This window comes from Ochotona curzoniae, unplaced genomic scaffold (assembly GCF_017591425.1).
Source record: "Ochotona curzoniae isolate NIBS_2020 unplaced genomic scaffold, NIBS_Ocur_1.0 contig_66, whole genome shotgun sequence".
Classification (NCBI taxonomy): domain Eukaryota; kingdom Metazoa; phylum Chordata; class Mammalia; order Lagomorpha; family Ochotonidae; genus Ochotona; species Ochotona curzoniae.
The window spans coordinates 25,938,608-25,956,415 of record NW_024466512.1 but is presented as its reverse complement, the minus strand read 5'-3'; the positions used below and the strand labels follow the sequence as shown (position 1 = coordinate 25,956,415).

At 42.4% G+C, this 17,808-nt stretch overlaps 1 protein-coding gene across 1 annotated transcript in view; it reads left to right on the top strand.

Annotated features, from left to right (window-relative positions):
- Positions 1-408: 408 nt before the first annotated feature.
- The window catches only part of ENTPD1 (ectonucleoside triphosphate diphosphohydrolase 1), an 89,510-nt gene continuing 72,110 nt past the window's right edge, over positions 409-17,808 (top strand). Inside the window, exon 1 of the mRNA XM_040992408.1 lies at positions 409-488. Coding sequence (XP_040848342.1) covers positions 473-488 — 16 coding nt within the window. The 5' untranslated portion in view covers positions 409-472. The remainder of the gene's footprint in view (positions 489-17,808) is intronic.

The window sequence follows — 17,808 nt, the reverse complement described above, 5'->3', positions numbered from 1 at the left end:
TTTTCTAGTGAGTATCCAGGTAACAAGATGTTTGTTACCTGGCTTCATCCTTGCAGGAAATCAAGAGCTTTTTGCTTGCAGCCAAGTCGACTTTTTCACGGGAGAAAAATGAATTTCGGTAGCAAAGACAGCGGGAGAGCTCAAGGAGGGAGGGAAAGAGAGGGAGAAAGGGACAGAGAGATCTTTGCACCTAAGTTTCTTCAGGAATACAAAATGTTACCAGTGGGAGAAGCCTTCCAGTAATATTAGGGACTGAGTCGTGAAGACTCAGCTAATTTGTCCTTTCTAGTCAATGGAAAAAGACATAGGGTTTGAGGTTCCTTCCGAAACGGGGCCGGCTAATTTAGCCCCTCCCACACGCCCCAGGGTCTGTTATATCTGTGTTCCTTGAGTACCTCTCTCGCTGAGACCGACCACAGCAAGCAGAGGCCGAAATAAAAAGGAAAGAGGAGGAAAACCAAAGCTGCTACTTATGGAAGATAGAAAGGGTAAGACCAAAACGGATTCGATCCAAATCCTTTAAGAAAAAAAAAGGGGAGGGAGGGAGCAAAAACAAAATTCCAAACCCGAAGCAAGTACTTGAAAGAGCAAGGGGCAAAAAGCTCTGAATGAACTTTCTCACACTCTTTCTTTTGAGAAAAGGCAGAGAAAAGCCTTTGGGAAACTTTGTTAGCAGAGTCCAGGATTGCAGTCCAACGGTGGCTCTTAGGCTAGCTGGAGGAACTCATGAATATTCATGATTAATTTGTATGCAGATCTGGTTCTTTAGAGGCAAAAGACTTTTTCAGTCCCTTTGCAGTTTACGGAGCTGCCGCCGATTGCACAGTCCTGAGCCATTCTAGGCTGGGCTGAATTCCTCAGCGTGTGTGTTTGTTTGAAGATGCTAGGCTCTGTATGTAGATTTGTTTTGTTCTCAGATTTCCTGCATACTTTCCTGTTGTGAAAGTAGCAAGAGTGGTTGGTTATGCTCGAATTAGAAAGAGAAGTTTGTGTGGTAAGAGATTATCATCACAGGACTCCAGGGTGTCTTGCAAAAGGCTGCCAGTTTCTGGAGATGTGTGGGGGAATGTGTATGTGAGAGCGGGGGCAGGGACTGGTGGAGGGAGAGAGAATAGTTCTATCCAAAAAAGAGCAGATCTTATCTCACTTGCTGCATTTTGATTTTGTCTGAAATCTACAAGAGCAGCGTGATGTGTATAGATGGTGTGCTGTCTCTGTCTTTTACCTCTTTTGGGCATTTTCTGCCAGGACGGAGAGCCAGCTCCTTGCCAGCCTGTGGGAGCCAGGAAGAAACTGCAGCAGCCAGGGAGCCGTAGCATAGGAAACCTTTCTCTGTACCGTTGCTAACTTCTAATATTTGCACACACGTTTATCCACATAGAACACAGAGAACTGAGATGAGTATCCAAGAGATTTATTAAATCATTATAGTGATGAGAGCCATTAGGGCTTGCTAAGTATTCTGTGCTGGGAATTGTGCTAAGCCTGATACATGTACTATCTCCTCCTTACATTGATCTGAGGAGGTAAGGGCTACCAGTCTCTGTTTTCCTGATGATGAGATTAATGTGCCAAGTGGGCAACTCGCGTTGGCCTCGCACAGTAAGTGGCAGATGTGGATCCAGGCAGGCTGGGGCAGGACCCCGGGGTTTAACATTCCCCATGCACTGTTGCTCTTCTCCGCTCTGGTGAGCTGACACTGTGGATGCTGGGTTTACAATTCCTTCAGGCTACTGGGGAAATGATAGTGCTGAGTCTGTGAAGGCCTCTCTAATGCAGTTCGCATTCCTCTCAGTTGGCTCTCCAGAACACTCTTGGTGGCCAGGAAACAGGTATCATTATGATGGCCTTTTGCAAAAGGGAGAGACGAAGCTGAGGGGGTAGCTGATCTTAATCACAGAGCTGGCTGTTGGAAGTTTAGCTCAGGGCTAACGGGTTTGGTACAGTGGCTAAGATGCCACCTGGGACTCCCACATCTCTTCTCAGAATGGTTGCGTTCAAGTGCCACATGCACTCTTGATTCTAGCTTCCTGTTTGCATACATTCTGAGAGGCAGAATGGCTAATTAGTTGGGTGATGGCTAAAGTAGTTGGGTCTGTGCCAACAATGTGGAAAACCTAGACTGTGCTATGGGCTCCTAGGTTTGGCCTGGTGCACTCTCATTGCTGTGGCCATTTGGATAGTGACCCAGCACACAGTAGGTATCTCTCTCTTGTATATTTGCAAGGGAGAGAGAGAGAAACTCTTGAAAAAGAAAAAAAAAAAAAACTTAGACCAGAAATCTGTTTCTAGTTTCTCTTCTAACCTGCAGGGTGAACCCAGTCATATCTGTACTTCTGTTCCCACCCCCAGCTAGGCCCCACTGAGCCACTTTCAGTTCCCCAAAGGAATTGCTTTGCTCCCACTCAGACAGCTGAAACGCACTTTTCCTAGCCTTGGAGTCCTGTCTGTTCTTCTCCTTCCCCTTTAGTCTGGAACCAACATACATAGGCTTGAGTTCTGGCCCCACCACTTATTGTATGAAGAGAATAACAATATCTACCTCACAGGGTTGTTGTAGGATAGAATAAGGTTTCTTAAAACAGTCTGTCATCGAATACTCCTGTGTGCTGAAAACTTATCAGCTGTTGCCATCACTCTTCCAAAACCTCTTTTGGGTGTTTCTCCATTGTTTAAACTTCCTGCAGCTTTAAGCCTAGATGAGGCTATGTCATGGATATTTCTACATTATCTCATCATTTGTGCATAAGGTGGGACGCCTCATACTTGTTTATGTCCCTACCCTCTACATAAGTTTCTCGCACCACAATTATAATTTTTTAAAAATTTCCTTTGAATTTACATGTTGCTTTTTAGTCTCCAGACTTCTGGCAACTTCCTTGTTACTGTGGATGGTGTGCTGGGAGAAAGTTTGGACCCGGTTAGAGGCACAGGAGGCAGCCATAGAGCTTGTCCAGGTGGCAGAAGCCATCCAGAACAGGACAGAAGCTGAGTACACATTCAGGAAGAGCTGCACACCATTCATGCCTAGCCACTGGCAACACCAGTTTCATAAACTTTTCTGTCATGTCCACAACAGGTCTCTAATGTTATTTGGCAGCCCCCCTGGATATGTTCTGTAAATGAGGATACACTGAGCTTTCCCTGGAAGAGAAGAGCTTTACCAGTCTCTTGTGCAAGTCCTTTAGACTCGTGTAAGCCACTAGCACCTTGAACTCCTTTATGGGTTCTCAGTAAGTAGCTGGTGAGCTAAATAGGTGTTATTTTAATGGATGTTCATTCAGGAGTCAAGAGGCTAGTTTAAAAGGGAGCCTTCGAGTTTGCAGTAGGACTACCACCTGGTGCTGTCTGCCTATTATGGAAAGACATCCCTCTAAGTGAAAAACGGAAAAATAAAATAAATTTCACCACAGAATATTTTTTAAAAAGATTTATTTGTTTGACAGGCAGAAAGAGAGAGAGAGCAAATGGGAAAGAGAATCTTTCATCTGCTGGTTCATTCCCCAGATGGCTGCAACCAAGGCTGGGCTATACTGAAGTCAGGAATCATGAGCTTCACTTGCATCTCCCATGTAGGCTTAGGATCCCAATTACATGGGCCTCTTCCCACAGCTTTCATAGGCACATTATCAAGGAGCTGGATCAAAAATGGAGCTGCCAGGACTCAAACTGATCCTACTTAGGATGCAGGCACTGCAGGTGGCAGCATTATCCACTGTTCCATAGCACTGCCTCTGGTGGATGATACTGTAAGTTGATGCCACACCATGCCAGGGCACTCCATTTGGCCACCTCAACTCTGGTTGAACTTAGGCCCCCAATAATTTCTTAGCCAGGGGCTAAACTGGAGATTTCAGATGGCTCACAGAACAACTACACTGACTTGGAACAGAATGTCTGGTTCTGTAAATGGCCTCTCCCTAGCCCTACTTTATAGCAGCCTGGTTGCTGTCTGAGACAGTGTTCTCTGCTAACGGAAGAAAAACAAATACTACAGAACTTGGCCCTGGGTAAAATCATAAAATACATGAAGTTTATTCCTAGCACCCTTCCTTTCTTCTTTTCTGGCATACCTTCAAACCAATTTGACAAATATTATTATGTGCCTACTATTTCTCAGTCCTTATGCCAAACTCTTGGTTTATAAACAGTTTGCTCATGGTTGAGGGGGAAGACATACTACATACAGCCAACTCTAATTGAAATGAAATTCTGAAAAATGCTAATAGTAATAGCTAACACTATTTCGTGCCAGACACTGTTGTATTTTTATGTGTTGCTTCATGTAATCATCACAACTTCCAGACACTGGTTTCTGCATCTTACCGCTGTGGAAGTTTACCTGGCCAATGTCACACTGTTGATAGTAAGCATCAACTTCACCTGAGGGAATTTTGTCCTTTACGGTTAAGTTGTTAAGCCCAGACTCCCAACATATTTTGCCTCCCTTGGAGTCACAATAGCAGTATAAAGAGAGTGCCACGAGAAGCCTTATAGGAAGTTATGATTGACTTCTGGGAAAAACAAACAAACAAACAACACCAAAAAAGCCCTTTCAATGGTGGGATTGTTCAGTTGGACCCAAAGAGATGTGTAGAGTCTGGTGGCCACCACAAACCTCTTCTTCATCCTAGCACTGCTTAAAGATCTCGTCTCTCTGTACCAAAACGAAAGCTCTAGATTTCATAGTAAAAAGCTCTGGTACCTTTTCCAAGTCCCGAGCAGACAGACTATATATGTCTCCTGATGCTTTGAAGGTACAAGTACAGAGTGTAGCCTTACTATGGATTAGAATTCCCAACCATGGGGTCAAATAAACCTTTATAAAGTAATGAGATGTACATTAAATGATATCCCTAATCGTGATTGCCCTGAACAGTGAAAAGCACATGTAGTAAACAGTTTTAACAAATGATATTGCTTTTACTTGGCTAAACTGGATTTTAAGAGTATTTTCTCTCTTGTGTTATGTCTTGGCTGTTTTTTCAACTGTCTATGATCCCAACCTTTGAGCCCGCAGTCCCCTGCTCCCTCTCACTACTCGGGACTCTGAGACTCAGCAGAGGTTCTGGAGGGAGCTACATGTCCTGCTGCAGCACTTCAAACTAGAGGATAAGAGAAATGCACAATAATCCCACTTGGTACTGTCCCGAGTTGCTGGGTTTAGCTTGTGCAGAATAAAAGGATAAAGACCTGTGTAGATTACACAGGGTTAGTGTTTTAAAACATTTTGGAGGGAGGCCAAAATCAAGGGCATCCCCTATGATGCAGAATGATCAAACATCTTTTTGTTTTTAAAGAACATTGATTTATTTTTATTGCAAAGTCAGATATACAGAGAGGAGGAGAGACAGAGAGGAAGATCTTCTGTCTGCTGATTCACTCCCCAATGGTTCCCAATGGCTGGTGGTCACCACAAAGCTCTTCTTCATCCCAGCATTGCTTAAAGATCTTGTCTCTCTTTACCAATGGCTGGAGCTGAGCCAATCTGAATGAAGCCAGGAACCCAGAGCCTCTTCCATGTCTCCCACATGGGTATAGGGTCCCAAGGCTTTGGGCCATCTTTGACTGCTTTCCCAGACCACAAGCAGGGAGCTGGATGGGGAGTGGGTCTACCAGGATACAAACCAGCGCCCATAAAGGATCCTGATGTATTCAAGACTAGGACTTTAGCTGCTAGGCTACAGCACCAGGCCCTATCAAACCTATCAAACATCTTGATGGTTTGATGGAAGTAAGGGAGAGTGGTGGCACTAACTTTGTCTTTTTTCTTTTTTAAAGATTTATTTTATTTTTATTGGAAAGTCAGATATACAGAGAGGAGAGACAGAGAGAAAGATCTTCTATCTGATGATTCACTCCCCAAGTGACAGCAACAGCCGGTTCTGGCTGATCCAAAGCCAGGATCCAGGAACTTTTTCCACGTCTTCCACACAGATGCAGGGTCCCAAGGCTTTGGGCCATCCTCAACTGCTTTTCCAGGCCACAAGCAGGGAGCTGGATGGGAAGCAGGGCTGTCAGGATTAGAACCGGCACCCATATGGGATCCTGGCGCGTTCAAGGCGAGGACTTTAGCTGCTAGGCCATGCCACTGGGCCCCTAACTTTGTATTTGTGATGCATATGTGTGTGTGTGTTTTGAGGCAGTGCTTTTCGATCTTTAGTGTGCATGTGCTTCTTTGGGAATCTTGTTAACAGGCAGTCTTATGCTGGACCACTGCCGGGGCCTAAGATTCTGAATTTCTGACAAGCTCCCATGTGGTGATATGGTTGCCCTTCCACAGACCCCTTTCTGACTAGCAACATAATAGGCTCAGTACAAACCTCAGGCTCAGCGCTTATTCCAGTACCAGCTGACCAAGTCTTTTGCTACCAGCTACTACACTGAGTCATTGCCATGGCAGGATGATGGCACTTTTTTTTTTTTATCAAATATGTGAACTAGAGCAGGAAATTGAGCCCCCAATTTGTAATATCCTGGAAGCATGTCTGAATCTTTAGTATCCATAAATTGTGCTTACTCAAAAGGCTTTGTGTTGAATTTCCTAAACATTTCTACCCTTTCTCCATGGTTCCAATATCCCATGTATTTGTCTTATTCTCTTCTTTGAGAAGTGCTGGAGCGGGACATGCAGCTCCTCCAGAGCCTCTGCTGAGTCACGGGTAGTTAGAGGGAGCAGGGGACTGCGGGCTCGGAGACTGGGGACAGTGTCCTCATGGGGAGCTGGGAATAACTCTGGATGCAAAGAGAGATTTTCTTTTGGTTTTGGAGCTGGAGGGGATAGGGAAGAGAGGAGGCCAAGGGAGAGGTTATCTGACACACACGGAGGCTTGCAGTTTCTCTGCTGGAGTATCTGTGAACAATGGGAGAACACACCCTATCTAAACTGGTACTTCCTCTGGATTCATGGGAAGGATGTGCACTGTTCCTTTATGTCCATGAGGATATAAGTAATCAAGCACATGCCCATTAAACAAGGCATGAAGGGGAAAAAAAGCAGCCACTTGTGAGATTTTGATGTGCTTCCTTTTGTTTCTTTTTATTATATTCGAGATGTCTCTGTCATTTAACGTTTACTTGAGTAGGACCTTGAAACAATCTGATGGAGAGACATGATCGTTATGCTGTGTACACAGTTTTTTGTGGCAGTGAAGCACAAGTAGTTTCCATCTTGCAACAAGCCCTTGTGAGCATAATTATCAGTCATGTGGTATTTAGCATTTCTCCTATTGAGCGTATAGGTTCTTCCCATTTCTAGTAAGAGTCTTTGTGCAGGAACTTCTCACCATACGTAGAATTACACTCTGAGGATGGAATTGCAGAAGCAAAGCTACTGGATTTAAACTTGTGTTTTCTCAAGTTCTTGTTTACTGTTGCTACACTGCATTCCCAAATGAAGGCCCCTTTGTGCTCCCATGATTACTGTTCAGCTGCATCGCTAGCAGCTTTGGTGTTTGCTGTTTTTTTTTAATGATCTCATTCATATTTTTAAATTTATTTTATTATAGGAAATTTGACATTCTTCACATGATGTGATTCTTCCTTTATATATAGTTTGCATCCTTTGTCTGTCACTGGATTTTTAAAGAATTAATTTGTGTGTTTCTCACATAAAGATGGTAAAGTTTTCCTGCCATACTTGAGATAGTTTTTCTGAATCAACTCTTACTGTTTTTATAGAGAATTACAGTTGCAAATAGATCCAACACGTTTTTAGATGTGGTGCTGTAGTTTTCCAAGTGGTCCAATATTGTATTTTTATTGTCTCTATAATGTAGAGTAATACTTTTTAACTTAAAAATGATTTTAAGTCTGTGATTCATTGTTAATTTTATATGTCATAATGGCTAAATAATATGATTGTATAATTTTGGAGGTTTCCCTGTCAGTAAGTATATGGATAATGTTTCTTAAAGATTTATGTATTTGAAAGGCAGAGAGAGAAGCTGATTATCTGTTTATTTGTTTATTTTCCAAATGCCTGCAACAGCCATGGCTGGGCCAGGCCAAAGCCAGGAGGCAGGAGCCAGTAATTCCATCCTGGATCTATGTAATGTGGCCGTCACCCTCTGCTTTCCCAAGCTTATTAGTAGGAAACTGGATTGGAAGTGGAGCACTGGAAACTTGGATTGGCACCTTGTGGTATACCAGCAGCCCTGTGGTGCCACTGGCCAATAACTGGCCCTTATGACAAATTTTTATGAGTCTGCTATGAACACTTGTGAATAAGGTATATGGTTTTAATGTATAAAGCAGGATACTTTATTAAACAATCCAGTCTTTATAATTTTATGATAATCCACTCCAAACTATAATTTTCTCCTGAGTGAAACTATTGGATATGAACATTTACTCTGATATACTTTATTGATACCAGTAAGCATTTTCGTACCAGAGGAAAAATCAAAAGCAAATTTTTTTTACTGTAACTCATTAGGAAGAGAGGTGGATTGCTTCTCGGCCTTTTGGCTAAGATCAAGTGCAGCAAAAGAGGTGGGACATGTAGAATTGAGAATATAAAGGAAAGGTAAAATAAGAGAAGGAATACTTAATGAAGACAGATAAAGGAAATGAGGTGTGAGGGGATGTTCTTATTTGACATTTTAGGGAGCAACAACCTTATGTAATATACAATAGCTGTGCACTGAAATTACCACACATCCTTCACATAGAACTGTGGCAGACTCCAGGACTCTTGTTGGCAGGATTTTGGAGTTGGTAGTCAGAATCTCTGAACCTTTAGTGAGAATGGTATTGCTGAGACACATGCACAGAACGACACCTGAAGGAGGTATGTCATTAGTGAAATCATGTTTTAGGAATTGCGTTGAAAGACAGGGAAAGGAAACCCAAAAAGCGCCCAGTGAGTAGGAGGGAAATAAACCAGAAAATTAGCTTCTGATATTCTCTAAGTTAAATATTCTGCTTCATCTCTTTCTTTTCTCTTGCTTTGTTTTGGTATACTTAGAAATAATCCTCAAGGTTTTTCTGTAGGCTTACTTTCTTTTGTTTTGGCCAATGTGATCGCTGTGATAGAGTGCAAAGACAACCCAGGTCTAATCCCAAGAACCTAAGACCGCTTTCCTTATTAGAAAAGGTTGTCTTTACAGATGTGGTTAAGGATCTTCAGGTGAGGAAATAATCCTGGTTTATGAGGTAGCCTCTAAATGCAATCCCAGGTGCCTTTACAAGAGTGCCTAAAGGTGATTTGAAAGAGAAGACAGTGTGCCCACTAAAGCAAGATGTTATCTTAATAAATAGCATGGTAAACACGAGGGACTTTTGACTCTATAACCAAACAAGGATTGTAGAGCCTTACTTTCCTGTGCCCTACTTTCTTATTTCAAATATCTAATCTGAGAATATTATAAACTTCAGGATTGAAAATTCCATTGGTTGGGTCCAGCACAATAGCTCTGTGGCTTAATGCTCCTCTTGCAAGCTCTGGGATCCCATATAGGCACCGTTTCATATTCCATCTGCTCCATTTCCCATCCAGCTCCCTGTTTGTCTCCTGGGAAGGCAGTGGAGGACAGCTAAAAGCCTTGGGATCCTGCACCAGTGTGGAAGGTCCAGAAAAAGCTCCTGGCTTCAGTTTCAGCTGTTGTGGCCACTTAGGGAGTAAACCAGTGGATGGAAAATCTTTCTCTCCGTCTCTCCTCTCTGTAACTTGCTTTTCCAATAAAAAAAATAATAATAATAAAAAAGAAAAATTCCATTAGCCATTTACTTAGATATTATTTTAGTTAGAGAGGTTAATAGTCACTCATCCCTCCATGAATTTCATGGATTTTAACCTAGTTTTCTTGTTCACTATGCCTTTCCCTATTCTTAAATTCTTAATTTTAGTTCTTTTCATTGTGATTAGTAGGATGTTAAAGAAACTTTTTTAGAAAGAGTATCAGTGTGGGACAAGAGTGACAACTTGTCTTAAATATAGAATGCTTTCCCACTCACATCATTGGAAAGATTTCTCCACTGTCTTCAGAACTGTGCTGCAGCAAAGAATTGAAGACAAGTGTTTTTCAACTTGGGTATTTTTTGTTCTCTATTCCTGAAACACAACTTTCACAGTAAGACAACTGACAGGAAGCAGTTGTGATGGTGATGATGATGATACCAGCATAAGGTTTAGTCAGATTTATATCCAAAAAGACTGACGCTGGAATAAGGAGGGGCATTTCCTTATATGCCTTCTTGGCTTCTTTGTCCACCACATAGGGTTACACACATATTTTTTTTTGGGTGTGTAATACCACATGGTAGCTATAGGACCTGATACAAAGGTGCACATGTATACATAGTTACAGACTAGATTTAACTGGTTTCCTTTAAGAAACCTAATATTACTTCCACACACATTCTAAGCTATTCAATGTTTTGGCATTGGCCTGCACTATTGCTCTGTGCCGACTAGCAAGAGACAAAACAGTTACAAACAAGGAAAGATAATGACCATATTTCATTCTCGCCATGTTTTCTTTTTTGACCTTGGGCAGGCCTGTACCACAATGCCTTTGTTAGAGATCTTTCTTCTAAGATCTGTTTATTCTAAGCTCTTTTTATATTCACACTAGTCACGTGGCTACCAGTTCACAGAGGCAAAAACAAAAATACAAACCTGGAGCTTCCCCCAAAGTTCCTTTTATCCCTCTCAAGAGACGAGGCTCCACCATAGTGTGCTTTTGTTGGCCCCAGGTTGGGGGGACAGGAGAAAGCCACTTGAGGCCTTTATGTTCATGCTGCCTATTTTTATGCATGCACTCTTCCAAGAGAAGAGGGGATGTTGGACATTTTATTTGAGAAAAAATATATCTCACTTTTTTTTGAGTACAGGGGTGGGTTTTCCTAAGAATGTGGGTAATCATTGCAAAGCAGCTTTCCTTATATTCTCACTGTCCTAACTGGTCATGAGTTGGTTTGGTGGGATCACTGCAGCATCACAGAAATGAACCAAACAGTGAGCAGTACCAATAAGTTTGTATTGGCCTTCTGCAGTGGTCCTGCAGGTGATGGGGACTTGCCCGAGAACACTGGTGGAATAAATGTAAAGGGCTGATTTAGCCAATATGCTGGATTACAGTCTGAAGGGAAGGGCTAGCTGGATTTTTGGAAAGGAGGTGTTAATGAATATTTATAAGCATTGCTGTGAAGAGGCGAGGGAGAACAAATTTGGCAAAGGAGCAGGGAGATAACATGTTCATCTTAGAGCACATTGAAGTGAACAATCAGTCATTACGTAAGTACAGACATTCTGTTTGTGGCTGCAAACTTGGGTGTAAAACTTGGAGAAATCTGGCCATAATCAATGAGACTTGTTTTGGGTTGTGGAGTCAATGGTTGAAAGTACTCGCATGTATAACTTTCTGGGAAGGGCAAAGGATAAAAATAATAGAGGATGAAGAATGGAATATAGGGAGCCACCAGCAATGATCAAGGGTTAAGAAGAGATAAAGGTTAAGGGACTGGCTTGGTGGCTCAACAGGCTAATTCTCTGCCTGCAAATGCTGGCATTCCATATGGGTGCCGGTTTGTATCCAGGCTGTTCCATTTCCCGTCCAGCTCCCTATTTATGGCCTGGGAAGGCAGCAGAAGCTGGCCAAAAGTCTTGGAACCCTACACCGATGTTGAAGATCCAGAAGAGGCTCGTGGTTCCTAGCTGTGGGTTGGCTCATCTCTAGCCATGGTGGCCAATTGGAGAGTGAATCAGTGGATGGAAACTGTTTCTACCTTTCCTTCTCTTTGTAAATCTGTGTTTCCAATAAAAATAAATAAATCTTTCAAAAAAAGAGAGAAAGAAATGTTAAAGAAAAGATACTGGGCCCGGCGCGGTGGCGCAGTGGTTAAGGTCCTCGCCTTAAACGCCCGGGATCCCATATGGGCGCCGGTTCTATCCCAGCAGCCCCACTTCCCTTCCAGCTTCCTGCCTGTGGCCCAGGAAGGCAGTTGAGGATGGCCCAAAAAGCTTTGGGACCCTGCACCTGCGTGGGAGACCCGGAAGAGGCTCCTGGCTTCAGACTGGCATAGCATCGGCCATTGCGCTCACTTGGGGAGTGAATCATCGGACAGAAGATCTTCCTCTCTGTCTCTCCTCCTCTCTGTGTATCAGCCTTTCCAATTAAAAAAATAATAATAAAAATAAATCTTTAAAAAATAAATAAATAAAAAAATAAAAGATATTGAGGGACAGTGTTCAAAAAGTAGAAGAAAACCAAGAAGAGAGTCTGAATCTGGTAGTCAAGGACAGATGTATTTTAGAACCTAAGTTGCAAGAAGCAGCAACATGCATGAAAAGCATGGGGCATCAGCACGGGTGTTGTGTTTCTCTTCTATTATCCCCTCCTGCCTCTATCCCTGCAGCACAGTTCAAAGTCTGGTAAGCTAGAAAACAACAACAAAAAATATCAGTGTTTATGGTTTTAAAAACTGGTGGTTTGATTTAGAATTGATGTCTTTGTTGAGTATGTATTTAGTGAAATCGTTGGCCAAATTAAGTGACTAAAGAGCAGAAGTTAGGGAAATGGAATTATAAGGTTTAAGTAATTTAAGAAGTAAGGTGGTAGAGAGATGGAATGAGCTGCTTGAAGGGTGAATTGGATTAAGGAAAAAGTGGATTTGATTATAAGAAATGATCATTCCTTTATTCAGTATGTATTTGTTGAACAAAGTATATGCTGTATATATAGAGGATATAGCAGGGGACAAAACAATAATAAGTGACTTCATGGGTAAGGGGAGGCAGACAATAAACAAAATAAGAAGTAAAATGCGTGGTGTAGTAAACAGTGCTAAATGACAAGAAAACAGGAAAAGGGGTAAAAGCTGGAGGGGAATATTTTAGATAAGGTGATAAGATAGAAGGTAGTTTTTAAAGAATCTTAAAGAGGTAAAGTCCTGTAGCTGATTTGGGAAAGGACATTAGGGGCAGAGGGACCAACAAAGTGAGTTGTGAAAAGAATGCAGATGTTTAAGGAACAACAGGGACTCTGGAGTGGAGAGAGCGCAAGGAGATGGGAGCTGTGGAGTAGGCTCTGCTTCAGTAGAATGTTGTCTAGAGTAAGTCACTCTATAGTCTTTGGCTTTTATTTAGAAGATAATAGAAAATCATTGTGGCTTTTAAGTGGAAGGGTTATCCAATTTACATTTTAGTGGGATTAATACCGCTGTTCTGTAGAGAACAGGTTCAGGAGCAGCATTGGAAGAAGGGGAGAAGCAGAGCACTATTGCAGTAACACAGGTGAGAGGAGATGGTGCTGTTTCAGGTCGTAGCAGTACACATGGTGAGACGGGGTCAGAGTTTTTCTTTTAAAAGATTTATTAATTTTAATTGGAAAGACAGATATACAGAGAGGAGGAGAGACAGAGAGGAAGATCTTCCATCCGATGGTTCACTTCCCAAGCGGCAGCAACGGCTAGAACTGAGCCAATCCAAAGCCAGGAGCCAAGAGCTTCTGGGTCTCCCACATGGGTACAGGGTCCTAATACTTTAGGATGTCTTTGATTGCTTTCTCAGGCCAGAAGCAGGGAGCTGGATGGGAAGTGGAGCTGCCGGGATTAAAACTGGTGCCCAAATGGGATCCTGGGACATTCAAGGTAAGGACTTTAGCTGCTAGGCTATCACGCTGGGCCCTGGGGTCAGATTTTGAATGCATTTTGAAAATAGAGTCAATAGAACCTCCGACTTGGATTTGGAAGGGAAGCAGAGAAAAGGAAACTGGACCCCAAGGTTTTGGACCTTCCAAGAAATTGGGAGAAAAGTGTTGCCTTGAGCTGACATGAAAGGATTATAGGAGGAACACATTTGAATGGAAAGGTCAGATCTCAGTTTTAGGCCTGTCAAGTTTGAGACATATATTATGACATGTAGATTTCAAATAGAGCCAATAGAGATTTCAAATACACACACACACACACACACACACACACACACACCTGGACTTGAAGGAAGAAGACTAGGCTGGAATACAAACTTGGGTCATCATGTATTGTTTAACTCAGTGCGACTAGATTTAAATGTAAGACTGATGTGACCACCTAGGAAGTGAGTACAGCTAGGAAAGAAAATAGTTTCAAGATCTGAGCCAACCTTAAAGGTTGGGATAAGAGGAGAAGCAATCCACAAAGATAGATGATAGATTTGATTAGGCAGGTAGGTAGATGGACAGACAGAGAAGGCACTGGGGATAGGGTAACAGATTCTGATTTCCTGAGAGCTAAGAAATGTTTTTTTCAAGAGGAGGAAGTGGTCAGTTGAGTCTAACACTGCTCTTGGGTCAAATCAGGTGAAGCTGAAAATTGGCTATCACATTTTGCATATGGTAGAGAATTGGGGAGAAATTCTCCCTGAAGTTAATCCCATTGTTCTCTGCTCTACTCTTTACCATCTCCCTGCTGCTTTTGAACTGAGGAGAGCCCAGTGACATCTGAAGAACATGGTTGAGGAGGGAGATACGGTTCCTCAAAGGAAATGAGTCCTGCTGCCCCAAGAAGAGGAAACAGACTCTTGGCAGACAATAACAACAAATGTTCACTTCAGCTAGAAATAGCATGGCCATGTCTATCTGTTTTATTTGTGTCTCTACTGTCAGAACCTGTGAAATTTTTTGTGAATGGGAACATTTATGGGAAAATGTATTACGTCCTCATGCTGACACACTATCCTGGTTGCATATAATTTCTGTGGAAAAGAAAAAAATCCAGAAACCCATTCAGGACCAGGTAGTATAATCTTTTTCAATTGTGTCTTTGTCTAGGAACTTTGTCCAAGGTCCAGATTGCATAGAAAGTTGAAGCACCAGCCTTCTACCTACTTACTATCATTCCCAGAACTACCTTACAGCTTCAATGTATCTGTTTGCAAAGCCCAGTTATTTGGAGGACTTTCACCTTAAGAGGAGGATTAATGCAGAGGAAAAAAAAAATCACACTTGGCATTTTAAAGAGGCTCAATAAATGTCAGTGCTGGAAGAGACTTGACTATCCTCAAATCTTTCCATTAAAATAAAAGTTTGGCATAGCAGTTAAGATATTGCTTGAGATGCTTGTATACCATTTCAGAGTGTCTAGGTTTGAGTCTCAGCTTTGCTCCCAATTCCAGATTTTTATGCATGTGCACTCCAGGAGGCAGCGGGTGATGGCTCACCTGCCTGGGAGCCTGAGAATCATTTGGTAGACCCAGATGGAATTCTAGGCTCTCAGCTACCTAACTGCCCTGATGTAGGCTGATGGGAATAAACCAGGAAACAGAAGATCTCTGTTTATCTCTGTCTTTCAAAAAAAGTAACAAAAATAAATTAATAAATTAAAAATAAAATAAATTACATTTACTGTCCTTTTATATCATAAAAATAGGTTCAGCACGTGCATGGCAAACTAAGCCTTCACCAGTGGTCCAGCAATGAATATGGGCACCAGTTCGAGTCCTGGCTGTTCTACTTTCGATTCAGCTCTCTGCTAATAGCTGAGAAAGCCGTGGAGTCCCTGCACCCACATGTTAGGCCTGGAAGAAGCTCTTGGCTCTGGCTTTGATCTGGCTGTTGTGTCCCTTTGGAAATGAAGCAGTGGATGGAAGATCTCCATCTCCCTTTATGAGTGCATCTCTCTCTGTAACTGTGCCTTTCAAATAACAATAATTCTCTTTATAAAAAACAGAAATTATACCAATTTATTACTACAAGTTTGAAATACATAAAAACAAGAAAACAAATCTCTGTAAGCTCACTCTATAAGCTTCGACATGACTTTCCAATTGTTCTTATTCTCTCTTTGTTCTAGTTTCTATTATTTATTATTATTTTCTACACATTTGGGGGTATGTTTGGCATACCAATGGCAATCTTCTGTGTTATTTTACAGTTTGTCATGACAAGCAAATTATTTTTACCATATGATATTTTGAAAAAATACATTTGTTTATGTATTTGAAAGGCAAAGTGACAAAGAGGGAGGGAGGGACAGATAACTCATCTGTTGATTCACTCTTCAAATGCCTGCAATAGGTGGGGCTGAGCCAGGCTGGAGCCGGGAGCCCAGAGCCGGGAGCCAGGAATTTCCTCTTGGTCGCAGGAACTCCAGACACATCAGCAGGAAGTTGCCTTAGATGAAGGGCAGCCAGGAGTTGAACTGGGTCTCTGATATGGGGGGGTCATCATCCTAAGTGGCAGCTTAACCTGTTATACACAAAACATATCCCTATCCATACAATATTTTTTTAGATTTATTTTTATTGAAAAGGTGAGACATTTGAGCATGCATTATATGTTTATTCAACCATCTTTTGTGAGGTATTTAGGGAATTCCCAGTTACTCAGTCATAAATGCGTGTCAATCAATTTCAGTACACATCCTTGACAGGCAAATCCTTAAAGCTAGAACTTCTAAGTTGCTCTCTAAATTTCAGCATGGGGCCCTGCGCGGTGCCGCAAGTGGTTAAGGTCCTCGCTTTGCACGCCCCAGGATCCCATATGGGCGCTGGTTCTATCCCGGCAGCCCCACTTCCCTTCCAGCTCCCTGCCTGTGGCCCGGGAAAGCAGTTGAGGATGGCCCAAAGCTTTGGGACCCTGCACCTGCGTGGGAGACCCGGAAGAGGCTTCTGGCTTCAGATCGGCATAGCACCGGCTGTTGCGCTCACTTGGGGAGTAAATCATCGGACGGAAGATCTTCCTCTCTGTCTCTCCTCTCTGTATATCCGCCTTTCCAATAAAAAAAATAATAAAGATAAATCTTTAAAAAAAATTTCAGCATGGTATAATATAAATGACAGAAATGTTTTTGTCCTGACTTGGGGAGGAACATGACCAAGCTATACCATTGATGAAATGCTGAGACTGTTTTGCAGTCTAACTCCTCTGCCTCTTGTGAAAACGCCATCCCCTTCCTTGCTAACATGCACGCTGTCACATTTCAGCCTCCTAGAAGTGATACCTTATACTATTCCTTGGAGCATGAACAACATTTAGTTTTTTCCTGGAAAGTCTGTGGTTCTGCCTCATGCCAAGCTAGTCCTGTAGTTCATCTGCAAGCAGCAGCTTTCTCCCCAGAGAAAACAGTGCTTCTCAGACATGTCTAGGGCTATGAATGTTTCTGCATTTGTCAAGAGCCACTACCCATTGAATAGTCCCTCATGTGTCTGAAAGATTCCTGGGACGTCCTGACTTCTTTTTTAACTTTGCTGGCTTGTATGTTTTCTCTCTAAGGCTTCCTTCATTGTGGCATTTCTTTATAGGAAGGCCATCTTTCAGTGGACTCCAGTTATTGAAAAAAAAAAAAAGCCTTTGTTTCCATGTTTCCCAGTTCTGGTTTACTTTGTCTTACCCCAACACATGAACACATGCAGCCTGGTTGGCAGAAACGCATTAGGACCTACTTAATTAGAGAGGTCGAACTAATGGATTTTCCATAATAATGAAGGTTACCACAGGCAATGGCAACAGTGGTTAAGATGTTGCTAGTGCTACACAGGAAGGGTGGGCAGCACAGTGGTGTAGCTGGCTAATCTTCTGCTTGTGACACTGGCATCTCATGTGAGTGCCAGTTTGTATCCCAGCTGCTCCACTTCCCATCCAGCTGTCTTGATTATGGCCTGGGAAAGCAGCAGTAGATGGCTCAAGTCTTTGGCACCCTGCACTTATGTGGGAGACACAGAGGAAGCTCCTGGCTCCTGGTTTCAAATCAGCTCAGCTCTGGCCATTGCGGTCATTTGGGAGTGAACCAGTGAATGGAAGATCTCTGTCTTTCATTCTGCTTCTCCTGTGTAAAATCTGACTTTCAAAGATAAATGAAGAAGTCTTTTTTTTTTTTTAAGATGAT